The sequence below is a fragment of the Myxocyprinus asiaticus genome, chromosome 18, assembly GCF_019703515.2.
Source record: "Myxocyprinus asiaticus isolate MX2 ecotype Aquarium Trade chromosome 18, UBuf_Myxa_2, whole genome shotgun sequence".
NCBI lineage: Eukaryota > Metazoa > Chordata > Actinopteri > Cypriniformes > Catostomidae > Myxocyprinus > Myxocyprinus asiaticus.
In genome coordinates, this window is record NC_059361.1 from 32,575,655 (window position 1) to 32,600,045 (window position 24,391).

The window sequence follows — 24,391 nt, forward strand, 5'->3', positions numbered from 1 at the left end:
CTTCTACATATTGTGGCTATTATTATTTCTGGATTGTGCATTTGAATTCACTGAGTTTTTACAAAGTGAGTTACTAATTAATTCTTTAAAAAATTTTACTTTTTTTTTTTTTTACAGATCTGCGTTTCATGCGTATTACTGATATGCCAGTTATTTAATTTGGTCTATAACTGGCTGATAAATATCGATAGCCAATACATCGGTGCATCCCTACTACTTACTAAACTACATTTTGCAGTAGTATGACAGTAGTTCCGCTGTTTTCAAAACGCTATAGCCTTTTTCCAGTAAAAAGCTACTTTTACAAGTAGCAGTGTAGTCTGACAAAATGGTATATTGCTATTAATGTCGCATTGTATTGTACTCACAGCCACTGGACATTGTGTGAAGTCAGCCAATCAGATTGTAATTTTAGAGAGCTCTTGGCATTTTTGTGTGTAATGTGTCAGAGAGTGATAAATATTTGTCCAATCAGGAATCTGGCCGTGAAACTCCATCAGCCAATCAGGCATCCAGCATCAACGGAACAGACGATGAGAAAATTTCCTATGGCCCAGAGAACGAGGTGCTAAAGAGCGAAAACGACCGACTCAAATCTGTCATAGAGCAGAGGTAACCCTGTTAAAAAGAGCAGCATTGCTGGTCACCAGCAAGGGTGTGCTGGTGTTCGTACCAGGCTTCTCAACTAGCTTAACCACCAAGCCTACCTTGGTCAACTAGCTTCATCAGAAAGACTATGCTTGGTGGTGACCAGCATTTTTTGCTGGTGAACAACATGGCTAGACCAGCATGAAACCAGCTTGGACAGCATGGAAATTTACACTGGTCTAAGCTGGCCTTTTCAGCTGGGAACACACACAGTATTATTTGAGTAAGTCTAATATTTTTGTTTGACAGTAAGAAGTGGGAGACGGAGCTGCAGGCACTGAAGGAAAGTAATGCGCGGCTGGCTGACGCGCTGCAGGAAGCAAACAGCAACGCTGAGAGCTGGAAGAGTGAAGTGACAAAATGTCAAGTGGAGAACAATCAACTGAGGAACAAGGTAAATACAGTTTGATTGATCTATGAACTCTTTCAGTAATCATCACAGTTGAGTTAGAGTACAAGTTAATTGCTGTTGGGTAAGAATTGAGGTTAATTGCAGCTGTTCTGGTTTGGACAATTGAACCCAATCTCTGGTTTAGAATCTGACAGGTACAATTTCTGCTCTTTGTATTTGAGTGTATTTGATTGAGCTGTAATTCTGAGACACTGATTGAATATTGTTATCATAAGAGTTTAATGAGCCCAACTATATGCTTCACTCGAGCTGTAGATGGAGGCTGGAGAGTGTAATGATGATTTCTGTGCGTGTGTGTGTGTGTGTGTGTGTGTGTGTGTGTGTGTGTGTGTGTAGATCTCAGAGTTGGAGTTGCAGTGTAAAGAAGTGAATGTGGAAAGAGAGAGAAACGCACAACTGAGCATCAGAATTCAAGAGCTGGAGGCCGATTTACAAGATAAACAACTGGTAAGAGACGCACAACCACACACACGTATGCCATGTTCTCTTACTGTGTGTTTGAGCTCATGATGGTGTTTTTCAGGAGCTTGAGGATCTTCGCAAACAGGCAGAAATCATCCCGCAGCTGATGGCAGAATGTGAAAGTATCACAGCTAAACTAAAGGTAAACAAAAGCACAACAAAATGAACAACCGCTACACCGTAAAGCTGTCATTGGTCTGTTCAGTTTAATATGATGCAACACAAAGTATTTCTGTGTAAACAAGTCCAAGATCAGAATTCATTAACAGCCGCTGTCAGAGAGTGTTTGTAATGGGACTCTGGTGGTTTGTTAAATGTTGTTTTCCTTAATTTTGTCACAACTGATCGAAGCTTCAGAGACTGAAACATCCAACAAAAAGTGTTGTCTGATTCATGAATGAATCATTCAGTGAATCACTTCTCAAGTCAGTTTGAACACGATTCATTTGCTAATTGGAAAGGCAAAGTGATTCTCATGTTAAAACACTCGCTGAACAGAATTATCACTCTCCATCATGTTTGACTCAAGTGATTCTAAAAACTTGGGATGTCCCGATACTGGTATCGGAATCGGGTCCAACACTCGGATGCTCATGTACTTGTACTCGTGCTTGTAAAAATGCTCCGATACCAAAAAACTATACCATCTGACTTCCAAATCTTGTTCCATAAAATCTTAGCACACAAATTAAAACCACATTAGGTTTAATCAAATAAATATATAGTTTGCATCTGCTGCGTGCTTCAAAGTGAATGTGTGAAACCGTCTGCTTATACTTTTTTAGAGCTCCTTGGCTCATACAGGGAAAACACCATCATGAACTTTGCGCTCTGTTTGTAGTAGATGCACTTTTTTTGCACGAGGCACATACATATTAATTTAATAAAATAACAGCCTTTTGTGGTTTAATAATCACATTTGGTCACATAGTGACCTGCTGTTCCAGAGTATAGGAACGTATAGGAAATATGCTACTTGCTCATATTATATAATATTAGCTAGTACACCGTTTTAATTTAGGTTTAGCTATAAATACACAAACAAGTTAAGTCATGCCAAAGATTGCAAATTAAAAGGATGTAAAATGGTATGTCTGGGAACACATGGTGACGAAAGATCTTTATTTGTAAATTGGTTCATTCAATTTGAAGAAACTGAGGAAAAGTAAAAGATTTGTGGAAAGGAGTCTGTTTTCATCACTAATAACAAATGATCTGATTAAAGCTGAATGAATCACTGGTGTTAGTTTTCTTTTTAATAATGTGTTTATTTTTCAATATTAAAAAATGAAATTCATTCAAAGAAAAGCAACAGGTGCAGGTGACTTCGCATTGCAGCTGCCTGCATTCCAACAGCACACCTAAATGTAGACCAACTATCTATGTTTACATTTCTCACTGGACATGTGTGTATTGACTGACTGATGTTGATAATGTGTTCATGTGTTTAACAGGCAGCAGAACTGACCAACAGAAATCTGAATGAGCAGATGAAGCAGCTACACGGTGAAATAAACGATAGCGAGCAAAAACAGAAGAACATGAAGACAGAACTCAAGAAGTTCATGGATGTTCTTGACGGAAAGATCGATGAGCTACATGAAGTTCGGCAGGGGATTTCAAAACTAGGCATCGACAACTGAACACAAACACCATAACGCATATGCACACTCATACATGCTCTGTTCTCTCTGTGTAACTGGTTGTTTCTCATGTGTGTGTGATCTGCTGGTTAAAGGGCTACTGATGGTCAACAGTTACACTGAGAGAAGAGAGTTACACACACACACACACACACACACATATATATGGACTGAAGGGTGAATTTTGCCGCTGCAGATCTCAGGGCTTCATGTGGTTTGGAGTAGTTTGATATGCACGCACACACACACACATGAACTGCAGAATCACAAAGTGCCTAAAGGTGGCGCTTTCAGCGGAGCTCCACGAGCCCTTGATAATCGGTCACAGCGGAGTTGCTGATGTCGATCTGTTTAACGTGAAGCTATGCTGCGACCGGCCACTCGAACTCTCATGCAATACTCGCCGCAGGATGCAATTTTCTTGTTCCGCTGTCTTCTGTTTTTTGAAAATAATTTTCATTGTTGCTTAAATATTTTTAATTCTGATCAATGAAAATAGGAGCCAAATATCTGCTTTGATGAAGGAATTTTGCTTGTACGGTGCAGATTTACTCATTTTGTTCTGCTGTGTATGTGATGTGCTCCCCTCCCACTGTTCCTGTGTGTGTGTGTGTTGTCAGTTGGGTGATGGGATAATTTATGTGGCTTTTTTTTAGAATAATCTCAGCCTTCGAGTCAGAAGCGGAGTGCGTGAGCTTCCAAACTCTTCCTCTCCAGATTTTTTTTTTCCTTTAATATACCTGCCACGATGTTCAAAAGAAGATTTATAGGCATTTAACATGGGTGAGTGTGTATTTGTGTTAACTCACCTGGGGGCTTACTGAAAACTTTTAAAGACACTGCACACTTTTCCCCCCCTTCCTGTTTTGTTGATCAAAATTGTAAAATGAATAATTGTTGAAATATAGTTTATGAAGGAAACTGTTGTGCTGTCTTCTATCGAGTTTGTTATTTGTAATATGTGCATTTGATATTACTGCCTGTGAAGCGGTGGGTGTCTCTCTCTCGCCCTCTGATTGGTGAGAGGATGTTGCCTCGGCAACCTGCATCCCACACATTGCTGCTATTGATTGTGTCGGTATCATGTGAATATTGTTTCGCTGCATTTGTGTCGTTGTTTTATCATCATCAGTGGATTGTCATGATGTCACTATCCATGCAAAGCTCGTTTCCATAGCAACATGGTTGCAGAGTTCTGTAAAGCTCAGGATCTTTGTTGCACCTTTGATTCAGCCTTTATAATTCACACTCGCTGGGATTCTCTTTGACTGGTGAAAGCAAGAACAGTAGAAACCTGCACTAGAACTCCCACAACTGAAGAAATCTCTGGAAATGATTTCCTTATTGTCCTGTTCTGCTTCCATCCCTTACAAACAAACATTAAAAGTTCTTAAAAGCTGTACTATGAACCATTTAAATGAACACACATCCTGGGTGTTTTAGATGATTGTAGACTTTCCTCACGAAACAAATGTCACAAACTTTGATATTCACTAGCCACAGAAACACAATCTAATCCTGATTAGGCACTTCAGTGTTTTAATCAAACTTTTTTTTGGTTTTTTACAATAAAGAGCTTAAGGAATGAGACTTTCAGAGAAATAAAATTTAACTTGCAGTAATGCTTCAACAGTTTAAAATGTTCAGTGCAATTTTTTTCTATTATACAGCACAGTTAATAACTTTATATAGCCTAATCTTATGGCACATTTCAGTGCCAAAACCCAAAGCAACTTCCTTTAAATATGACTGATAAATCACCTACAATCAGAAACCCAACCTGTAAAACACAGTGCAGGAAATAGCATTTATATACTGTTTGGGTGGTATGAGCTTTTCTTGGCAATTTACAACATTCCCTTCATACCCTGAGTGACTACACCAGGAACTGAAGATGACAAAACCTGCAGCCTTTGGCTTAACTGTTATTTTTTTAGCAGCAGCACTCAGATCAGATGATTAAGGCTGTCGTGTGTGTTTAACTGTCCCAGTCTCCAGATGGCATGTCTGAGCCCTCTTCATCATCAGAGTCATTTGAGATCTTCTTCATCCTCATCATAGCGGCTTTGATGCTTCGCTCCAGCTCAGAGTCTGAGCTGTGTGCAGGGCCTGTATGAGGTGTGACTTTCTTCAGGGTCACGCCCAGACGGATGGCTGACATGAGGCTGTCTCTAAAATTACTGCTGTCTGTGGAGACCGTGACCTTTCGCAGTTGTTTCTGTCCACGCTGCAGTGACGCTAAAAGTTCGTCCATTGATCCTGAAACACAAATATCACGTGAACGTGTTATTTGAACACAAATTTAACTGAATCTCACGAAATGTCAAGTATAGGTCTCTGCTGAACAATAATGGCCGTTTTCAAATTGGGACAGGCGTTTCTAAACTATCCAATGAAAGTAGGGAATCTCAATGTAGTAATCATTGGGCATTCCCAAACAGGATGGGCATTTCTCAACTATCCAATGAATCTCAATGGTTTGACATAAGTCTCCAAAATGTCACCCTACAATCAGAAGAAACGAGTTATATTTTGCATAAAGAAAATGAAGCCTATTATAGGACCAGTAAGATTTTTAGATTTGTATAATATTTTTAAATAATATAAATAAATATTAATTTAATATTCTTATTTGTTTTCTCATGCTAAACTTTTAATGGTCCTAAAATAAGCTTACTTTTTTAAATACAAAATAGAATTTCGTTCTCTAGATTTTGTGGTGAAATATGACCTGGATGCTCAACATGTTTTGTATAATTCAATCAAATAATTAAAAACGACAAAAACCATTAAATACGATTAATGCCGTTTCTCAATAACTCCATGTCATGATTTTTTGCACCATGTTTGAACCAAGTGAGAATAGGTGTGTTTGACTTCATGCAGAGCTGCGCAGACCGATCGACGCCTGGCGTACAATGCATGCCGGTTAAAAATGTAACTTTCGTAGGCGCTGCTGCTGTCACCATTATGTATGCCATCAAAGTACTGCGAGAGCAAAGTAACACCAGCCAGCTATCTCAGCCGATGCAGTTGCCCCAAAGCAGCTGCACAAGCTCTCACGTCGTCACAGCTTATTCTTGATTGGCCAGAATCTCCAATGACAACGATGGCGAGCGTTTCATGTTTATTTGACATCTTTAGTTCAACTAAACTCTCACAAATCCGTGTTTATATAACAGTAAAAATTCTCTTTTCACGCAATCTTAATTATATCTATTCATTAAAACAATGAAAATTATTCAAAAATCTTCCTTTTTTGCACTGTATTTAACAGCATGTATCCTATTCAAATGAATAAAGTTTCTGGTTATTATATGTAAAATTTAAGCGTCTGTCTGAATTTCTATCGCATCCACTTCATCTGCAATAAAGAAAGCAAACATTGCACTATATGTTGGCAAATCTCGCCGATCTGTAAGGTAAGGCGCAGTTCAAGTCGAACACACCTATTGTCGTCTGTAATTGTGATTCACCTGCATTCTGCTCCAGACTCTTTTTGATTGGCAGCTTCTCATTGATTGGTGGAGTATGATGGAGGGGGAGGGGTGGAGGGGGAGGAGGGGGTGGGACAGAAGGAAGGGGCGGGACAGGAGGAGGTGGGGGTGGAATAGTCTGCTCAAGCTTTGCTGCTGCACCTCCAGCAGGCAGCAGAATCTGGACTGGGATGTCACGCTGCTTCAGACTCCGACCCTTCCTGCAGGGGGTGGAGCTCTGCGGTTCCAGACTGATGATTGACAGTGGCTGGGAGGAGTCATCGCTGCTGGGGTCATGCAATACTGGCCTCACATGAGCTGTCTTTAAAACATACTGACCCTGATGTCTCTAAATGCAACAACACAGACATACTGAATTAGGATAGGGAATTATTTTGTAAAAATTATTTTAACAACATTCAGTTCCGTTAACGGTTCTGGAATGTTAGTATGCTTCCACAGGCATGAACGGAACACTATTCTAAAAGACCCCGTTTCCACCTGGCATTAAGATGTGTTTCGGATAATCCGATCACGTGGTCAACCCTAAATACAGGTCTAAACAGGGTCTAAAACGTTTTGAGATCACAAAAACCACATACAAATGTGACTACATCGCATTTGAGGTGTAAACACTAATCCATCCTGTATACATCCCGCTTTTATATCATGCAGTAACACACGGACAGAGTGATTGATGTATGTCGTCATAAAATAGAGACCCTCCCCTCTAAATCAAATCACAAGTGGTCACAGGAGATGCATTTAAGCGACTAGGTGTAAACAGTAATGTCTCTCACCTGACCACATGTGATTGGATCACCCGAAACGCATCTTAATACCAGGTGGAAACTGGGTCAAATACTCTGACAAGTGTTTTTTTACGCACTGCTACTAAATTTACAGAGCCACGGCAACAAAAATTATATTTTTGAGTTGTGAGTTTTCAGTCTACATTGAATATAATGAGAAAGCCAGTGCTGTGAAATAATTCAAAGACAATAAAAAGACAGTCTCATAAGATATCAGTTTGAATCGGTCAGAGCAAATCTTGACTTGCTCATTAGATCAATGAGAACTGTTAAGGCCAAAGTATACTTCGGTTGTCCATGTGCTGCTACGCCTCGTGGACAGTCAAGTAGGTATAGCTGCAGGCCAGAGATCTCCAAATAGGGGTGGAATCTCCAAAAGAGGGCAGATTTACTCCAAAAGGGGGGTTGCACCAACTACAAAAGGGTGCGTCACTTTCACACACGGTTGAGGTTAGGGGAAGGGTTAGGGGCTCCCTATATCTTTACTGGCAGTTTGGAGCTCTGCCTGCAGCTATATCCTTCTCTGGACAGTGCATGTGAAGAAAATTCACTCAATGACACGCTGTCCGCGTGCAGCCCAATAGTTCTAAACACACGGGCGGTTTACATCTGTGCTTTGTTCTGTTTGATTAGATGACAATGTTTAGTTAGGTCATAATAACAGTACTTTAATAAAAATAAATCAATAAATAAATAAACCATTTAATTAAGTTACCAAAAAGAAGGTTGTTTTTGTTTAGTATTCAAAAATTGTTAATAGAAACTCATTAAAATCCCAAAAATTGCCATCCCTATATCACATCATCTTTATAACACGCAACCAAAAACACAGAAGTGTTACCTCTCTGAACGAGCGCAGCCTGTTGAGTGTTTTCTCTCTTTCTCTGTCCACCCACTGCTTCCTCTTCTCCTCGTCAACTCTCCTCTTCTCTCGCTTCTGAACACACAAACACACCTGAATGACTGTTTGATCATGAGACACAAACTCTGTTTCAAATTCTACTGTGTCGTCTCGCTTTCTACAGTCTACAGATACAGCTACCTTCTAAGGCAGCTTCCTAACTGAAATGGTAACTGATTTGGTACGCTCTTCATAGGCAGTAACTCAGCGTGCCACACAAATAGTGCTCCTTATGTGAAGTGCGTGAGAGACTCGACTCTCAACTGATTGCAACAGAGCCTGACGTTAGCATTTTGCTAAACTAACAATGCAACACTAATAAGCATAAAACTGCCTAGCACACAAAACTGGGTCAAATGGTCCATATTTAATATGACTGAACTACACTCACCGAGCACTTTATTAGGAGCACTACACTAATACTAAGAAGGGCCTCCCTTTGCTCTCAAAACAATCAATTCTTCCTCAATCCCTCAATTCTTTGTGGCATGGATTCCATAAGATGCTGGAAACATTCCTTTGAGATTCTGGTCCATGTTGACATGATTGCATCACGCAATTTCTGCATATTTGTTAGCTGCACGTTCATGCTGTAAATCTCCCGTTCTACCACATCCCAAAGGTGTTCTATTGGATTCAGATCCGGTGACTGGGAAGGCCACTGAAGAACAGTGAACTCAATGTCATGTTCATGAAACCAGTTTGAGATGACTTTTGCTTTGACATGGTGCATTATCATGCTGGAAGTAGTCATTAGAAGATGGGTAAATTGTGGCCATGAAGGGATTCACATGGTCAGCAACAATACTCAAATAACCTGTGGCGTTCAAGCAATGATTGATTGCTATTAACAGGTCAAAAGTGTAACAAAAAAAACATTCCCCACACCATTACACCACCGTTACCAGCCTGGACTGTTGACACAAGGCAGGTTAGGTCCATGGATTCATGCTGTTGGCGCCAAATTCGGATCCTACCATCTGTGTGCCTCAACAGAAATTGAGATTCATCAGACCAGGCTACGTTTTTCTAGTCTTCCACTGTCCAGTTTTGGTGAGCCTGTGCCAATTGCAGCCTCAGCATTCTGTTCTTGGCTGTCAGAAGTGGAACCCGACGTGGTCTTCTGCTGTTGTAGCCCATCCACCTCAAGGTTCGACACTTTGTACTTCTGAGATGCTATTCTGCTCATTATAGTTGTACAGAGTGGTTATCTGAGTTACCGTAGCCTTTCTGTCAGCTCGAACCCATCTGTCCATTCTCCGTTGACCTCTCTCATCAACAAGCCATTTCCATCTGCAGAACTGCTGCTCACTGGATGTTTTTTGTAATTGGCACCATTCTGAGTAAACTCTAGAGACTGTTATGCGTGAAAATCCCAGGAGATTCAAATCAGCCCGTCTGGCACCAACAATCATGCCACAATCAAAATCACTGAGATACATTTTTTTCCCCATTCTGATGGTTGATGTGAACATTAAAGGTGCTGTAAGTGATTTCAGCTGTTCTACTTCCACGAGACTGAGCCGTTGGATTAGCCACGCCCCCTCTTTCCAAAGCCCTGAACTCTAAAGATACCAAAGTTAGTTTTATTGAGAGCAGAAATGGTTGTTAAAAACAACAGTAGAAAAATATTGCACTCAACTGACAACTCTTATGAACAACATGGCATAAAATTGCATTATGCCTCAATAATTTGCTGCAACTACAATACTATGAGAACGTGCAAAATGATTGACAGGCAGAAAGCGTCATCGTCCACAGACCGTGGGCACATTTTTGTTTGCTCTTTACAGAGTCTAGAGTTGTCATAGAGACCGGTGAGATATCTCAGGGCACTTATTTCATTAAAATCTTTCAGGCAGTAGGAATATTTTTTGCATACCTTTCCATGAAAAAAAAAAAAATATTCGCTTTCAGCACCTTTAACTGAAGCTCCTTACCCGTTTCTGCGTTATTTTATGCATTGCACTGCTGCCACATGACTGGCTGATTAGATAAACACATGAATAAGTAGGTGTACAGGTATTCCTAATAAAGTGTTCAGTGAGTGTATTTTTTATCAATACTTTTCAGTATGAAAAAGTATGTATGATGAAGACGACGCAAAACAACTATTTATGTACAATGTGCATTTCTCTCAACTCGTCAGCACAGTGCGTTATGGGGTGGCCTTCTCCATTTAGGTTACATGTGACCTAGCTGCCTGGAGAGTCTGCAGCATGCCTATGATACCTTGAAATGCTGTTTAGTTAGGCAGTAGACTAGGTTTTGGAACCGAGCGAATATGTCACTACAGTGTTACAGTAACAGATGTTCACTGTTTGAAACAGGAAGAACATGAAGTAATCATTCTGTCCTTGAGTGAAACTAATAAACTATTCAACCAGTAGAACCTGTACTGATCATTCAGTGACATCATGTTCATTTATAGAAGTCACATGACCAGCTCAAATGCAGGGAATTATGGGAATGTGGCATTCCTGATGGACCTCCTGCTGGAGTGTCTGACAGAAGATTCAGTTGTCATGGCGACTCTGCAACCCCCAGACAGCCCACGGAATCCTGCAGTACTGTTACTGTGACTCATTATGGGATGCTTTGTGTGGTGATGCAGTGGGTTGTAGTTACCATGGTTACTGGTGAATTACTCACCAGCTGCGAGGCGTGATGCTGGCGATGCTGCTCAGAACGTTGTGCAACTGAACGCTGCTGCAGCTCGTGTGCCTGAACACACATCTCCTGCAAAACACACACACACATTATATACACACACTATCTATCTATCTAACAACTTCTGCAAACACAATAGTTAAACACAATGTGTGTGCATACCCGTTGGTTTCTCAGTTGAGCTCTGCGTGATGAAATTGCTCCTCTCTGACGCTCCAGTTGTTTCAGGTGTTGCTGTAGGTGTTTCTGGGCAGGGCTTGCATTCACCTGAACATCCTGCAGCTCCTCTGGGTCCTCACAGGTGTCATAATACACCACCTGCTCCTGCAGCTCTGCATCAAACACACACACACACACACACACACACACACACACACACACACACACACACACACACACACACTTTGCTTTAGATCAGTGTCATATTCTGGTAAAAGGTTAAACCCTATAGTTATTACAGATGTGCCCTTTCCTTACTGTGTTAGTTACCTTTTATGTGTTGTTGTTTGTGTGTGTGTGTCACCTCTTAGTTGGCGTTGTATGGTTTGAATTTGTGTCTGCAGCAGCAGTTCTTCATTTTTCAGGATCTCAAACTTGCAGTCGTGCAGCTCCAGCTGCACCTCATAATACTGCAGTTCCAGTGCACTGACCGTGCTCACACTCTCCGCCATGCCCTCAGCTCCGCCCTCTGCAATACCATGCATCTACAGAGACACAGAGCCACTAAGTCATAAAGTCTGTGTGTACAGGTTTGGCTATACTTGTGAATGCCAAATGTTTAAAAATGTCCTCACTAATGTAGCAAAATGTGAAAAAATTGTGTGTGAGGGCATTTTAAGTGGTTCTCACTATTTGATTGTATACAAAATATCACCCTTGTATAAAAAAACCCACTGCTAATAAAATGTCCTCACTAATACAGTGAATCAAACATGTGTGTGACATCTGACACCACGTTAAATATTAACGCATCACTTCACAGATCTCCATGGCAACAGTGCAGCTGGGCTTGAATGCTGTTTAATATTTTTGTAAATACGGCATGAATTAATAAACCAGAAATACACACACATACTGCATCAAAATACCCATAATGCACTTTACCATGCAGCATGTTGATTTGATGTCATAGCAGACATGTAAAACTGTGCCCTCATGTGGTCGCCTGAAGAATACTCAGCTATAAACATTGAAATATATAAATTTAGAAATTAGAGATGCACCAATACCAATTTTTTAAGACCTATACAAGTACCAATTTTTAGTTACTGGCCAAAACAGAGTACCAATACAAGTAGTTTTGTGTTTGTATACATATGCCATTCTATTTGTATTTGATATCTTGATATAGCCAATGTTAGTCATAAAAAAATTAAATTCAGAATCGTTTCACCAGGGTGTAGCTTACCTTTAAAAGTAACCTAGCTAACACGTATGATACGTTATTCATGCTTTGTGTTATTTTATGCATATTGTTCTGTGCATTCAGAGAGTTGGCAATCCGGTGACGTGCCGATTTTTGACTCCCTATTAGGGTTATGTTTAGGGGTAGGTGTACCAAATGACACCCTACTATGGTTAGGGGTGGGCTTTAAGGATAGGGACCAATCAGGTAGCGGGGAATAAGAATCTGGTGGGGAGACAGATTTCAGCACAACACTGACCAAACTGATCTGGGTTTGTTTGGTTGTGCCTGACAGAGTTCAATGTTCGTTTAATTGCTTTATCCTATGTTGTTGTTGGGCTAAGCAAAAGTGGCTTAAATTTTATATTTAAACGGTTTTAACACCAAAATGTTTCTCATGTTTTCAAACTGGTCTTAGAAGCACCATGCATAGCATGTGCAACCTTGTCATTATGCTAATTTACCTTTTACTGCGAAATATGAAATGACACCGGTAACTTGTACGAGTATTTACCGCCAAATATCAGCCCGATAAGAGTATTACTGAGTAGTATCGGTGCATCTTTAATAGAAATGCTCATTACAGGTGTCTCTAACTAACCGACTGCAGTGCTGTTAGAAGACCCAAAACCTACAACACGCACACAGACACACTTTTCTTTAATTTTCTTTCAGGATGTCCCTGAATGTCCCCAATGGGAGGTTCTGTCAGATTTAGCTTAATTCTGGGGACAAATTTGTCCTCAAACTATAGCCAAGTAAACATACACACACACCTTTTCTCGTATGTCGCCTTTCTTGCGTTTGATGCACATCTCTTTGGCCCTCATGTACTGCAACGTCTCTTTCGCTAATAGGAAACGGAGTCTCTCTTGGCGGGGTGTGGCCATTGCCCAAGAGGAGAGGCCAAATCGCTTCCGATCCTCCTCCATCTGTTTCACCATACCTAAACACACACACATACACTAATTCATATAAACATCTTACATACAATTTGATCATCACATTATCAGGTTTAGGGTTTAGTGTGCGTGCAGTGAAATGACTGACACTCTATGAAGTAGTTATTGATTCTGTGATAAACGTCACTGAGTGTTGCACTGTACTCCTATATATCAACACTGTCATTATTCATGAGAGGCCATGGCCTTATCTTCTGACAGGCGCTTGTCAGCTATTTAGAAGAACTAGTTGCATATCTGTATTTGCACGGTGCAAAAGTGTGGAGTTTCGTGTCTTTGAAATTTTTAATTTGAGTTCTGCAAAAGGTAGAGGTATTTAAAAACAAAACTCAACGTACAGTATGTTGTAAATGAAATCCTTTTGTGATTCTTTTTTTCTGATTCAGAAGGAACTTCCAAAAAGTTGGGACAGTATGAAAAATGCTAATAAAAACAAAAAGGTGTGATTTGCAAATTATATTCAGCCTTTGCTAAATTGAAAACACTACAACTAAACATTATGATTTTTTTTCCCCTTGTGAATTTCATTGTTTTTTTTAAAATGTACAGTAATTTCAAATCAGATGATTGCAATACACTCCAAAAAAGTTGAGACGGGGCAATTTAAGACTAATAACAATTTGACGAGTTAAAATAACAAGGCAATGTGAAACAGGAGATATTAAACAGGTGAGGCAATTGTGTCATAGTATATAAAGGACCCTCCAAAAACAGCCTAGTCCTTCATGAGAAAGGATCATTCGAGACTTGCCAACAGATGCTTTAGCAAATAATCCGGCACTTTGAGAACAATGTTCTCCAAAGACAAATTGGAAGGATTTTGGGCATTTCACCCTCTACAGTGCACAATATATTTAAAAGATTCAAGGAATCTGGTCAAATCTCGGTGCGTAAAGGGCAAGACGAAAACCACTTCAAAATGCGCATGATCTCTTATCCCTCAGACGTCACTGTCTTAACATCCTTCATCTGTAATGGATATCATGAACATGGGCTTGGAATTACTATAGTAATTACTTTGTTAGTCAACACCACTCGCCGCTGCATCCACAGATGCAAGTTAAGACATTACTATGCAAAGCAGAAGTCCTACAGCAACACTGTCCAGGAGCGCTGCCGACTTCCTGGGCTCGGTCTCATCTGAGATGGAAAGTAGAACAGTGGAACCGTGTTTTTTGGTCCGATGAGTTCACATTTCAAATAGTTTTTGAAAAATAGCCGTCGTGTTCTCCGGGCCAAAGAGAAAAAGGATCATCCAAGCTGTTATTAGACTTTTCCAGAGACATCCCAGAATTTTCAGCAGGACAACTTCAAGCCACGTACTGGCCGAATAAGCAGAGAGTGCGGGTGCTAGATTGGCCTGCCACCTGTCTTGACCATCTCCAATTGAGAATGTGTGGTGCATTATGAAGCGCACAATACGGCAACAAAGACCCCGTACAGTTGTGCAGCTGAAGACCTGCATAATGGATGAATGGGGGAAAATTCCACTTTCTAAACTTAAACTTGTGTCTTCAGTGCCTAAATGCTTAATAAGTGTTATAAGAAGAAATGGTGATGTTTCACAGTGGTAAACATTCGACTGTCTCAACTTTTTTGGAGCATATTGCAATCATCTGATTTGAAATGACAGTACATTAAAAAATAAATAAATAAATTCTCAATGTAAAACATCATATAATGTTTAGTTGTAGTGCTTTCAATATAGCAAAGGGTGAATATAATGTACAAATCACTCCTTTTTGTTTTTATTTGCATTTTTCATACTACTCTCAACTTTTCGGAATTGGGGTTATAATAATATACTGTATTTAAGGCCTTGTACAGTTAAATGCCAGAGCTTTGGGTCTCTCAGTGTGGCTTCATGCCTTAACTTGTTGAATGTTACACATTTTCAATGGTCAAAAACAAATGTGGGTCACATGGTACAAAGTTAGTTTTTCTTGCTCAACAAATCAAAGGTCTAAAGTATAAACTTAGTTGAAACTATACATTTTATTTATATAACACTTTTATTTATTCACATAATAACAATATTTCCCAAATCAGACAAAACATGTGGTTCTTCAATGTAATATCTACATACAGTTTTTGTATTTTAGACATGTACATCTGCAAAGATCTGAAATGCATCATTTATCCAATGAATGTGGTGGCTGACTGGTACATAGCACTCATCAGCATATCTTGCAGCCAACATACCACTTCTGAATCTGATCATACACTGCAGCAATGTACTGTTCAGGCTGCTTCATGCTGGGCAGATCTTCAGGAGCCTGGAATTTATGCATTTGAAATAGTGATTCATGTTATAAACTCAGCAAAAAAGAAACGTCCCTCATTCAGGACACTGTATTTTAAAGATAAATTTGTAAAAATCTTTTACAAATAACTTCACAGATCTTTATGTAAAGGGTTTAAACAATGTTTTCCATGCTTGTTCAATGAACCATAAACAATTAATGAACATGCACCTGTGGAACGGTCGTTAAAGACACTAACAGACGGTAGGCAATTAAGGTCACAGTTATAAAAACTTTGGACACTAAAGAGACCTTTCTACTGACTCTGAAAAACACCAAAAGAAAGATGCCCCGGGTCCCTGCTCACCTGTGTGAACGTGCCTTAGGCATGCTGCATGGAAGCATGAGGACTGCAGATGTGGCCAGGGCAATAAACTGTATGTCCGTACTGTGAGACGCCTAAGACAGCACTACAGGGAGACAGGAAGGACAGCTGATCGTCCTCGCAGTGGCAGACCACGTGTAACAACACCTGCACAGGATCAGTACATCCGAATATCACAGGAACAGATGGCAAAACAAAAGCTATCCGAGTTAGACCAGGAAAGCACAATCCCTCCATCAGTGCTCAGACTGTCCGCAATAGTCTGAGAGAGGCTGGACTGAGGGCTTGTAGGCCTGTTGTAAGGCAGGTCCTTACCAGATATCACCTGCAACATCGCCTATGGGCACAAACCCACCTTTGCTGGACCAGACAGGACTGTCAAAAAGTGCTCTTCACTGATGAGTCGTGGTTTTGTCCGACCAGGGGTGATGGTCGGACTCGTGTTTATCGTCGAAGGAATGAGCGTTACAACGAGGCCTGTACTCTGGAGCGGGATCGATTTGGAGGTGGAGGGTCCGTCACGGTCTGGGGCAGTGTGTATCGGACTGAGCTTGTTGTCATTGGAGGCAATCTCAACGCTGTGCGTTAAAGGGAAGACATCCTCCTCCCTCATGTGGTACCCTTCCTGCAGGCTCATCCTGACATGACCCTCCGGCATTAGTGGCAATGCCACTAGCCATACTGTTCGTTCTGTGCATGATTTCCTGTTACTTTGGATTTTGACCCCCCACCCCTTCCTTCCCCCTTTGTTCAGAGACACATTATTCCATTTCTGTTAGTCACATGTCTGTGAAACTTGTTCAGTTTATGTCTTAGTTGTTGAATCTTTATGTTCATACAAATATTTACACGTTACGTTTGCTGAAAATAAAAGCAGTTGAAAGTGAGAGGACGTTTCTTTTTTGTTGAGTTTATAAAGGCACTTCCAGCTCTGCTGCTGTTCTTCTGTATTAGAGCCATCATTTTAACAGAGTAAGATATGTCCCATTATGTAGTCATTATGGAGTTTCAGTCTAAAAAATTAGTAACGCTAATTGATGTGTGGAACACCAAGTGACACAATCAGGAGTTTTTGGCTAGAAAGCTAGTGACCTGTAACACAAAAGTGCTGTAACCAGGACCTTTTAATTTTATTTAAAAATAAAAAATTAGCTTTCTTCTGCTTTTAACATTTGACATTTTGCCACACAGTGAAGTGCAAAGGGAAAGCAGTATAATGAATTGAAACGCAGATTAAAAGAAGCATTACGAAGAAACACTGAAAGACAGAGAAGAGTTGCAAAAGAAATGAACAGCGAAAAGTATCACAATTCTTGGGTTTCATTTATAACAAACTGTTTTTGCAATTAACAGCTTACAGCTTTGCCTTTTGCAGTACGTATTATTTGCAACTCTATAACATCAATTTGATTCCATACAAGCCCTCTGTGCTTAATGTGAGTGTGTCAATGATATTTATGAATCAATATCACACAAGTCTTAATATTACAAATGCAATGCACATTGACATATGGGTCATTGACAAATAAGGTTGTCTGAGCCAGAGGTGATGACATTTTTATTTTTTAAAGAGAAAACCTCAGTGTAAAGTTCGTATAAATGTTATCTTTGTCTTGGTTTAATACATAAAAAAAAGAAACATTTATAGATGTAAAACATCATTTAAAATGTCATGTGCTGGAGGTCGCGTGATGCCATGCGAGGGTCGGACGTGTGAACAGCGAGCTCTGCGCACCTTGCTAGTTTTTCATTCATTTTGTGTCATAAACTGGAGAGATTCGATACACCCTGTTCCATAACTGTTCTGTGAGGTCAATATGTCAAAGAATTCAAAATCATAGGGCTCTGGAGACATTAAAAGACACTTACATGCTCAAGCTGATACCCCAGACAGGGCCGCAGACCAGGGACACGGTTTGGATGGTGTGGCGGGAGAAATTCAGTGTCAGCTGTCGAGTATGACGGCAATGCTGGCGAAGGTCATTGCGGACTTGGAGGATCTTGCCGTAATACGTCGATCGATCACTTCCATGGAGACGAAATTCACTGACTTGGTTACAAGAATGGGGGACGTCGAGAAACGGATCGATTATCTGGAGTCATCGGAGAGGGAATTAGCTGCTAATCTGCTAGCGACCAAATTAGATTTGGAACGCGTTTGGAAAAACTGGAAGACCTTGAGAATCGTAGCCGGCGAAACAACGCCCGAATTGTTGGAATTCCTGAGAATGAAGAAGGCTGAGATATGGTGAAATTCCTAGACGAGCTCTTCCCGAGTCTGCTTGACATAACAGGCCATAAGTTGGAAATCGAGCGAGCTTACAGAGTCCTGGCTAGGAGATCCGCTGAGGGAGACAGGCCCCGATCAATTCTGGCCAAATTTCTGAGATCATCCGATAAAGATCTCGTGTTACGGGAGGCGAGGAGAAAGGAAGAACCACAGCGTTTTCTTGTTCCCAGACTTTGCGAATTTGTCAAGAGAAACTCTTACATCAACGGAAGGTCGCTTTTACACTGATGTTCCCAAACAAATTGAGAATAGATGCTAAGGAAGGCCGCAAAATATTTACATGCCCACAACAAGCGATGTCTTTCATAAAATCAATGGACTGAGGAAGTCATGGTGTTTCTCTCACATTGCAGCCAAGTGAGCTTGACTCACTGAACATTCACTTGACCATCCGAGGAAGCTGGGCGCCTTTTTTGTTTCTTTTTGTGTTGGTTCAGCCTAGCGGCTGGAGTCTGTTTTGAGGAATAACACTCCTTCAAGAAACTTTTGCATCGACGGAGGGTCGCTTTGCACTGAAGTTCCTGGCCAGGTTGAGAATAGATGGTAAGGATGGCCGTAGAGTGTTTACGTGTCCCCAACATGCGATATCCTTCATAAAGTCTATGGAATGAGTGAGTCATTGTGTGGCACTCGCTCTACAGCCTAGTGGACCTGACTCACTGAACGTCCACTCGACCGTCAGAGGAAACTGGGTGCCTGTTTTGTTTCTTTTTGTGCTGGTTTCGCCTAGCGGCTGGAGTTTGTTTTGTGGAATAACACTCCTTCGGGACAGTTGTGGATGAATCTGCACATTCCTTGTGTGTATGCCTCCTATTGGCTGGAGTTTGTTTTGTGGTGTATTTTTTGCAGGACATTAGAAGGATTAGGTCATCTGCTGCACTCATGAACAGCCGGCTCACTGAGCATTCGTTTGACTGTCAGAGGAAACTGAACAGCTTTTCGACGTTAAAATATTGTCAAAAATTTTGGCTAATCGATTAAGTTATGACATCTCTTATACATATACATCAGGTAGGGTTTATTTGGGGCTGCAGCTCTTCTGATAACATTAGGCACTTCATCAATATCATGTGGTCAGTGGCAAATGATTAGACTCCGGTCGCTGCCATCTCACTTGATGCTGAAAAGGCATTTGATATGGTAGAATGGGATTATCTTTTTAAGATTTTGGAAATGTATGGGTTTGGGAGTACGTTTATTGGATGGATTAAGTTGCTTTATAGACACCCGGTAGCGGCAGTACAAACAAATGGATTAATTTCAGATTATTTTACTCTGGATAGGGGCACCTGGAAGAGTTGCCCTCTTTCCCCATTATTGTTCTGTCTTGCCCTGGAACCATTAGCAGCCACGATAAGAAAGGAGGATGATTTTCCAGGGGTGATGGTGGAAGGTATGGCGCATAAGCTTCTGGTTTACGCGGATGATATTTCATTGTTTGTCTCCGACCCCTCTAGATCTATGCCTTGCCTCCACAGAATTATTAATTATTTTTCTAAATTCTCAGGATACAGAGTCAGTTGGTATAAATCCAAAGCTTTGGCTCTGTCAGCGTATTGCCCAGTAATGGCTTTCCAGCCAGGCGTCTTCCAGTGGCCCAAACAGGGCATTAAGTATTTGGGTATTTTATTCCCAGCAAATTTGTCTGATTTAGTTAGAGTTAATTTTGACCCTTTAATAAAAAGGTTTGAGCGATGTGGGCTTCATTACATTTATCGATGATTGGGAAGGTTAATGTTATTAAAGTGGATAGTATTCCAAAATTCAACTACCTGCTACAATCTCTCCCTGTAGATGTCCCCCTCTCTTACTTCAAGCAATTTGATAGCATAGCGAAGTCCTTCATTTGGAATGGTAAATGTCCCAGATTACATTTCAGTAAGCTGCATAGGCCGATCGCAAAAGGTGGGCTAGGCCTACCCAAGATTTTGTTTTATTATTATGCATTTGGTCTCAGACATTTGGCTCATTGGTTGCTTCCACCTGAGAGAGCCCCTCCCTGGTTTTGTATTGAACAGGAAGTTCTTGCCCCTATTTTGCCATTGCACAGCCTTTCAATCAAACTAATCAGCATTTGTACTCGGTATGGACAAAAGTGTCAAGAGTGTTTAATTCGGATATTTACCTAAATGTTGCCTCGAGCATATGGCTGATCCCCAAATTATGTATTAATAAGTCCCCTTTTCTGCTGGTCAGAGTGGATTGTGAGGGGGGTTACTACACTCGGTGACCTATATGAGAGTACTGGGTTGAAAATTTGGTTCAACATTTTGGGATCCCCAGATCTCAGTTTTTTAGGTATTTACAGCTGCGCCACTTGCTCTGTACTATTTTTGGGAATAGCATACATCCCCCTAAAGTGCATGTGAGTGACCCAGCTGCGATGTGGGAGAAGGTTTTGTGGTCAGATGAGACCAAGATAGAGCTTTTTGGCCAAAACTTAAAGTGCTATGTGTGGCGCAAACCTAACACTTCCTATGCCTCAAGACACACCATCCCTACAGTGAAGTATGGTGGTGGCAGCATCATGCTGTGGGAATGCTTCTCATAAAAGATGGCAGCTTGTTAGAATTGAAGGAAGAATGGATGGAGCAAAATATAGGGAAATACTGCAAGAAAACCTGCTTCAGTCCGCTAAAAAACTGAAGCTTGGGAGGAAATTCACCTTTCAGCATGACAATGATCCCAAGCACAAGGCCAAAGCAACATTGGAGTGGCTCAAGAACAAAAAGATAAATGTCCTACAGTGGCCCAGTCAAAGTCCTGATCTCAATCCTTTTGAGTATCTGTGGCACTATTTGAAAATTGCAGTCCACAAGCGTCACCCAACCTACCTGAACAACCTGGAGCAAATCTGCAGAGAAGAATGGGCCAAAATCACTTCATCGCTGTGTACAAAGCTGGTACATATGTACCCCAAAAGACTTAAAGCAGTTATTGCAACAAAAGGTGGCTCGACCAAATATTAATGTGTGGGGGTTGAATACTTATGCAAGCAAGATATTTCAGTTTTTTAGTTTCATAAAAATATTTACCAACAAAAAACAATGTCACCTTACAATAATTGATTTTGAGTTTCAGTTTTTAAACTAAAATATCAATCAGAATGAAATTTCAGCGTACAATTTGTAATTCGGTAATATGAGAGAATTGGTCAGGGGTCATAATACTTTTGCAAGGCACTGTGTGTGTGTGTGTGTGTGTATATATATATATATATATATATATATATATATATATATATATATATATATATATATATATATATACACACACACACACACAATATTTATAATGTGTGTGTGTGTGTATATATATATATATATATATATATATATATACACACACACACACACAATATTTATAATGTGTGTGTGTGTGTGTGTATATATATATATATATATATATATATATACACACACACACACACACACACACACACATTATAAATATTGTGTGTGTGTGTGTGTGTATATATATATATATATATACATACACACACACACACAATATTTATAATGTGTGTGTGTGTGTATATGTACATAACCTACATGTTGGTTACACCACATGACTTTGATTTGGTGGACAAAAGTTTTATAAATTAATCATATTTTTAAAATACAATTGTTTCACTCAGTGTTTTTTAAAGAAATATTAATAAAAGTGTTTTACCCTACTCATGCCAGCATTTCTTTTTCAGCTTATAATAAGACTTTATGGTTTTTTTCCCTGTCTCTGGATGGTTACACCACATAATGTTTTTGGCTTGAAGCCCCCCAAAAAATATTAAAATGACTTTGAACTCAGAAATTCAAGCTCATCATAGAAGAGGTGTATTCCAGTAATTGTTTTGTGTGAATTGCCTTTTTATGTATTTTTGAATAATAAGTGAGTGTCACATCATTGACAAACATATTTCTGAATCAGAATGCAAATGCAAACTACATCTGGCATGTTACCTGTCAGGGCTTTAGATGTGTCTTTAAAGTAATCTGCAGTGGCGTCCTGTATAGAGTGAACAGCCGTTTCTCCACGCCGATTCCATTCATGCATCTCTGCCTCCAATTCACACACACGCTTTGGTCCTAGATCCTCATACTGCAGACACTTCTACACACACACACACACAAACAAACAAACAAACAAACAAGTGGGGTTGTAGACAAATAACATGGACATGAGCTTTTTTATGTTTAGCAACATTATTTTAGGTTAAACTACATATAAATGTATAAGGGTGAGTTTATGCTTCAGGTCATGTAACTGATCACCATTTTAAGTTTAAATCAACTCTTCATTTCACTAGTCCTGTGACAAATTAATTTATAACAGAACAAATATTCCACGTTTGTGTACCATGATCTCAGTCCTGTAGAATGTGGCAAGCTCTCTCATGTCTCTGAATGGTTGAAGAAGGTTCTGGTAGAACTGTGTGGCCACACTGACTAACTCTCTGTATGCTTCATCCTCCTCCTCATAGAGCTTCATCAACCGCACGAGTCCATCAGTACTGGAGTGAGTCTGCACGAGCTGATGTACACAACACAACATTTACATTAAACAGCTACACACTATAACACACAATCACTGAGCACTTAACATCACTATGGCCTGAATGTCAGTCAGAATAAATAGAGCAGAAAAGAGTACGTGTAGTTTGTGTCATTAACCTGCCCTATATAATCTGAGTGAATCATGGGAGTTGTTGTTGTTGTCGTTCTCACCGCGCGTAGCGTGTCTTTGGCGCGTTGAATCTGGTCGCGCATCGCGTTGCGTTTAAACTCACGCATGTCCTCGAAGTACTGCTCCTCATCTCTGTCACTGACGCTGAAGAGAGCGTCCAGCACGATCCCGCGGCCGCAAGCGTCCACCGCGGCACTGAAGTATCGCTCCAGCTGCCTACACGGCGCGTCAGCATCGCTCCGGGGCCCGCTAGAGAACAACAGTTCCCACAGGTTCGGCTCGCGGAAGCCTGTCAGGTCCGGGAAGAGCGGATCGAGTTCGTCCCGGACCGCGCTCAGCTGCGCGTGCACGTGTGTCAGGTGCGAGCCGGAAAACAGACCCGCACAGCTGCCGCTCGCGTCGCCGCGCCGTTGCAGCGTGCGGTTATGGCATGTCACAGCGAACTTGGTCTCGATCTCGTTCCACTCCACGATAAATTTGAGTTTATGGGTCTCGCTCTCGTCGAACGCATCTGGTTTAACGGCGACCCATCCGTCCAGACTGTCCACGCGCTCGATGTCAGCGTCGCCCATCGCGTTCAGCGCGTATGTTTGTGTTTCACTGCCACCGCCATTACCTGACGTCATTCAGTGGTGGGAAAGGGAAATTCCAGTGATCACCTGACTCTGCGCTTACGTCACATACTGTCATAATTATTAATATCCATATGTATTATTACGGTTCGATGAATAAATGCGCGTTACAATAACGGCCCAATTAGACGATTTTTTTAAATGGAATGATATTCAAAAAATGTCCTTCTCCCTGAAAGATTACTGAAATAAGTGTACTGAGATACAGTATATTACTGGTCTCTGTGACAGCACTAGACTGTGTAAACAACAAACAAAAATGTGATCAGCCAACATTCTTTGATCAGCCAATAAGAAGACTTTGATGTGCTTTCTGCCTATCAATCATTTTTAGCATTCTCATAGTGTAGTTGTTGACAAATATCAGTCAGATTTAATATCGCATTCAGATTCATATCAGTTGTCAGATGAGGGCGCTATTGTGCTACTTTTGTGTTTGATACTCTACTGCTCGGTTTCGGTCTCAACGCTGTCTTTGGAGGGCGGTGTTTTAGTAAGAGGGGGCGTGTCTAATTCAATGGCTCAGTCTGCTGGAAGTTCCAGAACGGCTAAAATCGCACCTATAAATTAGCATTTAAAAATAATTACTTTTTCAGATGTCTCAATTTTTATACATTTAAGGTTATATAACTATTAAATGTAAATCTTAAAAACATTTAGCTAAACATTTACAGAATACGCCACTGGGCAGCATCGACCAATAGCTAATGAAGTTTTAAACCAAATCAGTATAACTGACAGGCATGAACTTACTCATGGTTTAATGT

At 40.6% G+C, this 24,391-nt stretch overlaps 2 protein-coding genes across 4 annotated transcripts in view; one reads left to right on the plus strand and one right to left on the minus strand.

The window, feature by feature from the left end:
* LOC127455815 (homer protein homolog 2-like) overlaps positions 1 to 5,209 on the plus strand; it is a 17,964-nt gene extending 12,755 nt beyond the window's left edge. For both annotated transcript variants that reach the window (XM_051723966.1, XM_051723965.1), the window contains exons 5-9: positions 476 to 612; positions 898 to 1,042; positions 1,397 to 1,507; positions 1,584 to 1,664; positions 2,977 to 5,209. In XM_051723966.1, coding sequence (XP_051579926.1) covers positions 476 to 612; positions 898 to 1,042; positions 1,397 to 1,507; positions 1,584 to 1,664; positions 2,977 to 3,165 — 663 coding nt within the window. In that variant the 3' untranslated portion in view covers positions 3,166 to 5,209. The remainder of the gene's footprint in view (positions 1 to 475; positions 613 to 897; positions 1,043 to 1,396; positions 1,508 to 1,583; positions 1,665 to 2,976) is intronic.
* On the minus strand, positions 4,688 to 23,772 carry LOC127455811 (WASP homolog-associated protein with actin, membranes and microtubules-like). Of its 2 annotated transcripts, none has more exons than XM_051723954.1 (10): positions 23,034 to 23,772; positions 22,666 to 22,839; positions 22,269 to 22,419; positions 13,206 to 13,375; positions 11,548 to 11,728; positions 11,187 to 11,356; positions 10,983 to 11,093; positions 8,295 to 8,390; positions 6,642 to 6,990; positions 4,688 to 5,424 (listed from the first exon to the last, which is right to left on the minus strand). In XM_051723954.1, exons 1-10 carry the CDS (start codon positions 23,616 to 23,618, stop codon positions 5,144 to 5,146), a joined length of 2,268 nt encoding a protein of 755 aa, XP_051579914.1. In that variant the 5' UTR covers positions 23,619 to 23,772; the 3' UTR covers positions 4,688 to 5,143. The 2 variants fall into 2 exon arrangements, with proteins under 2 accessions (XP_051579914.1, XP_051579915.1); XM_051723955.1 differs by having other exon boundaries at positions 11,007 to 11,093; positions 23,034 to 23,767.
* Positions 23,773 to 24,391: the final 619 nt, after the last annotated feature.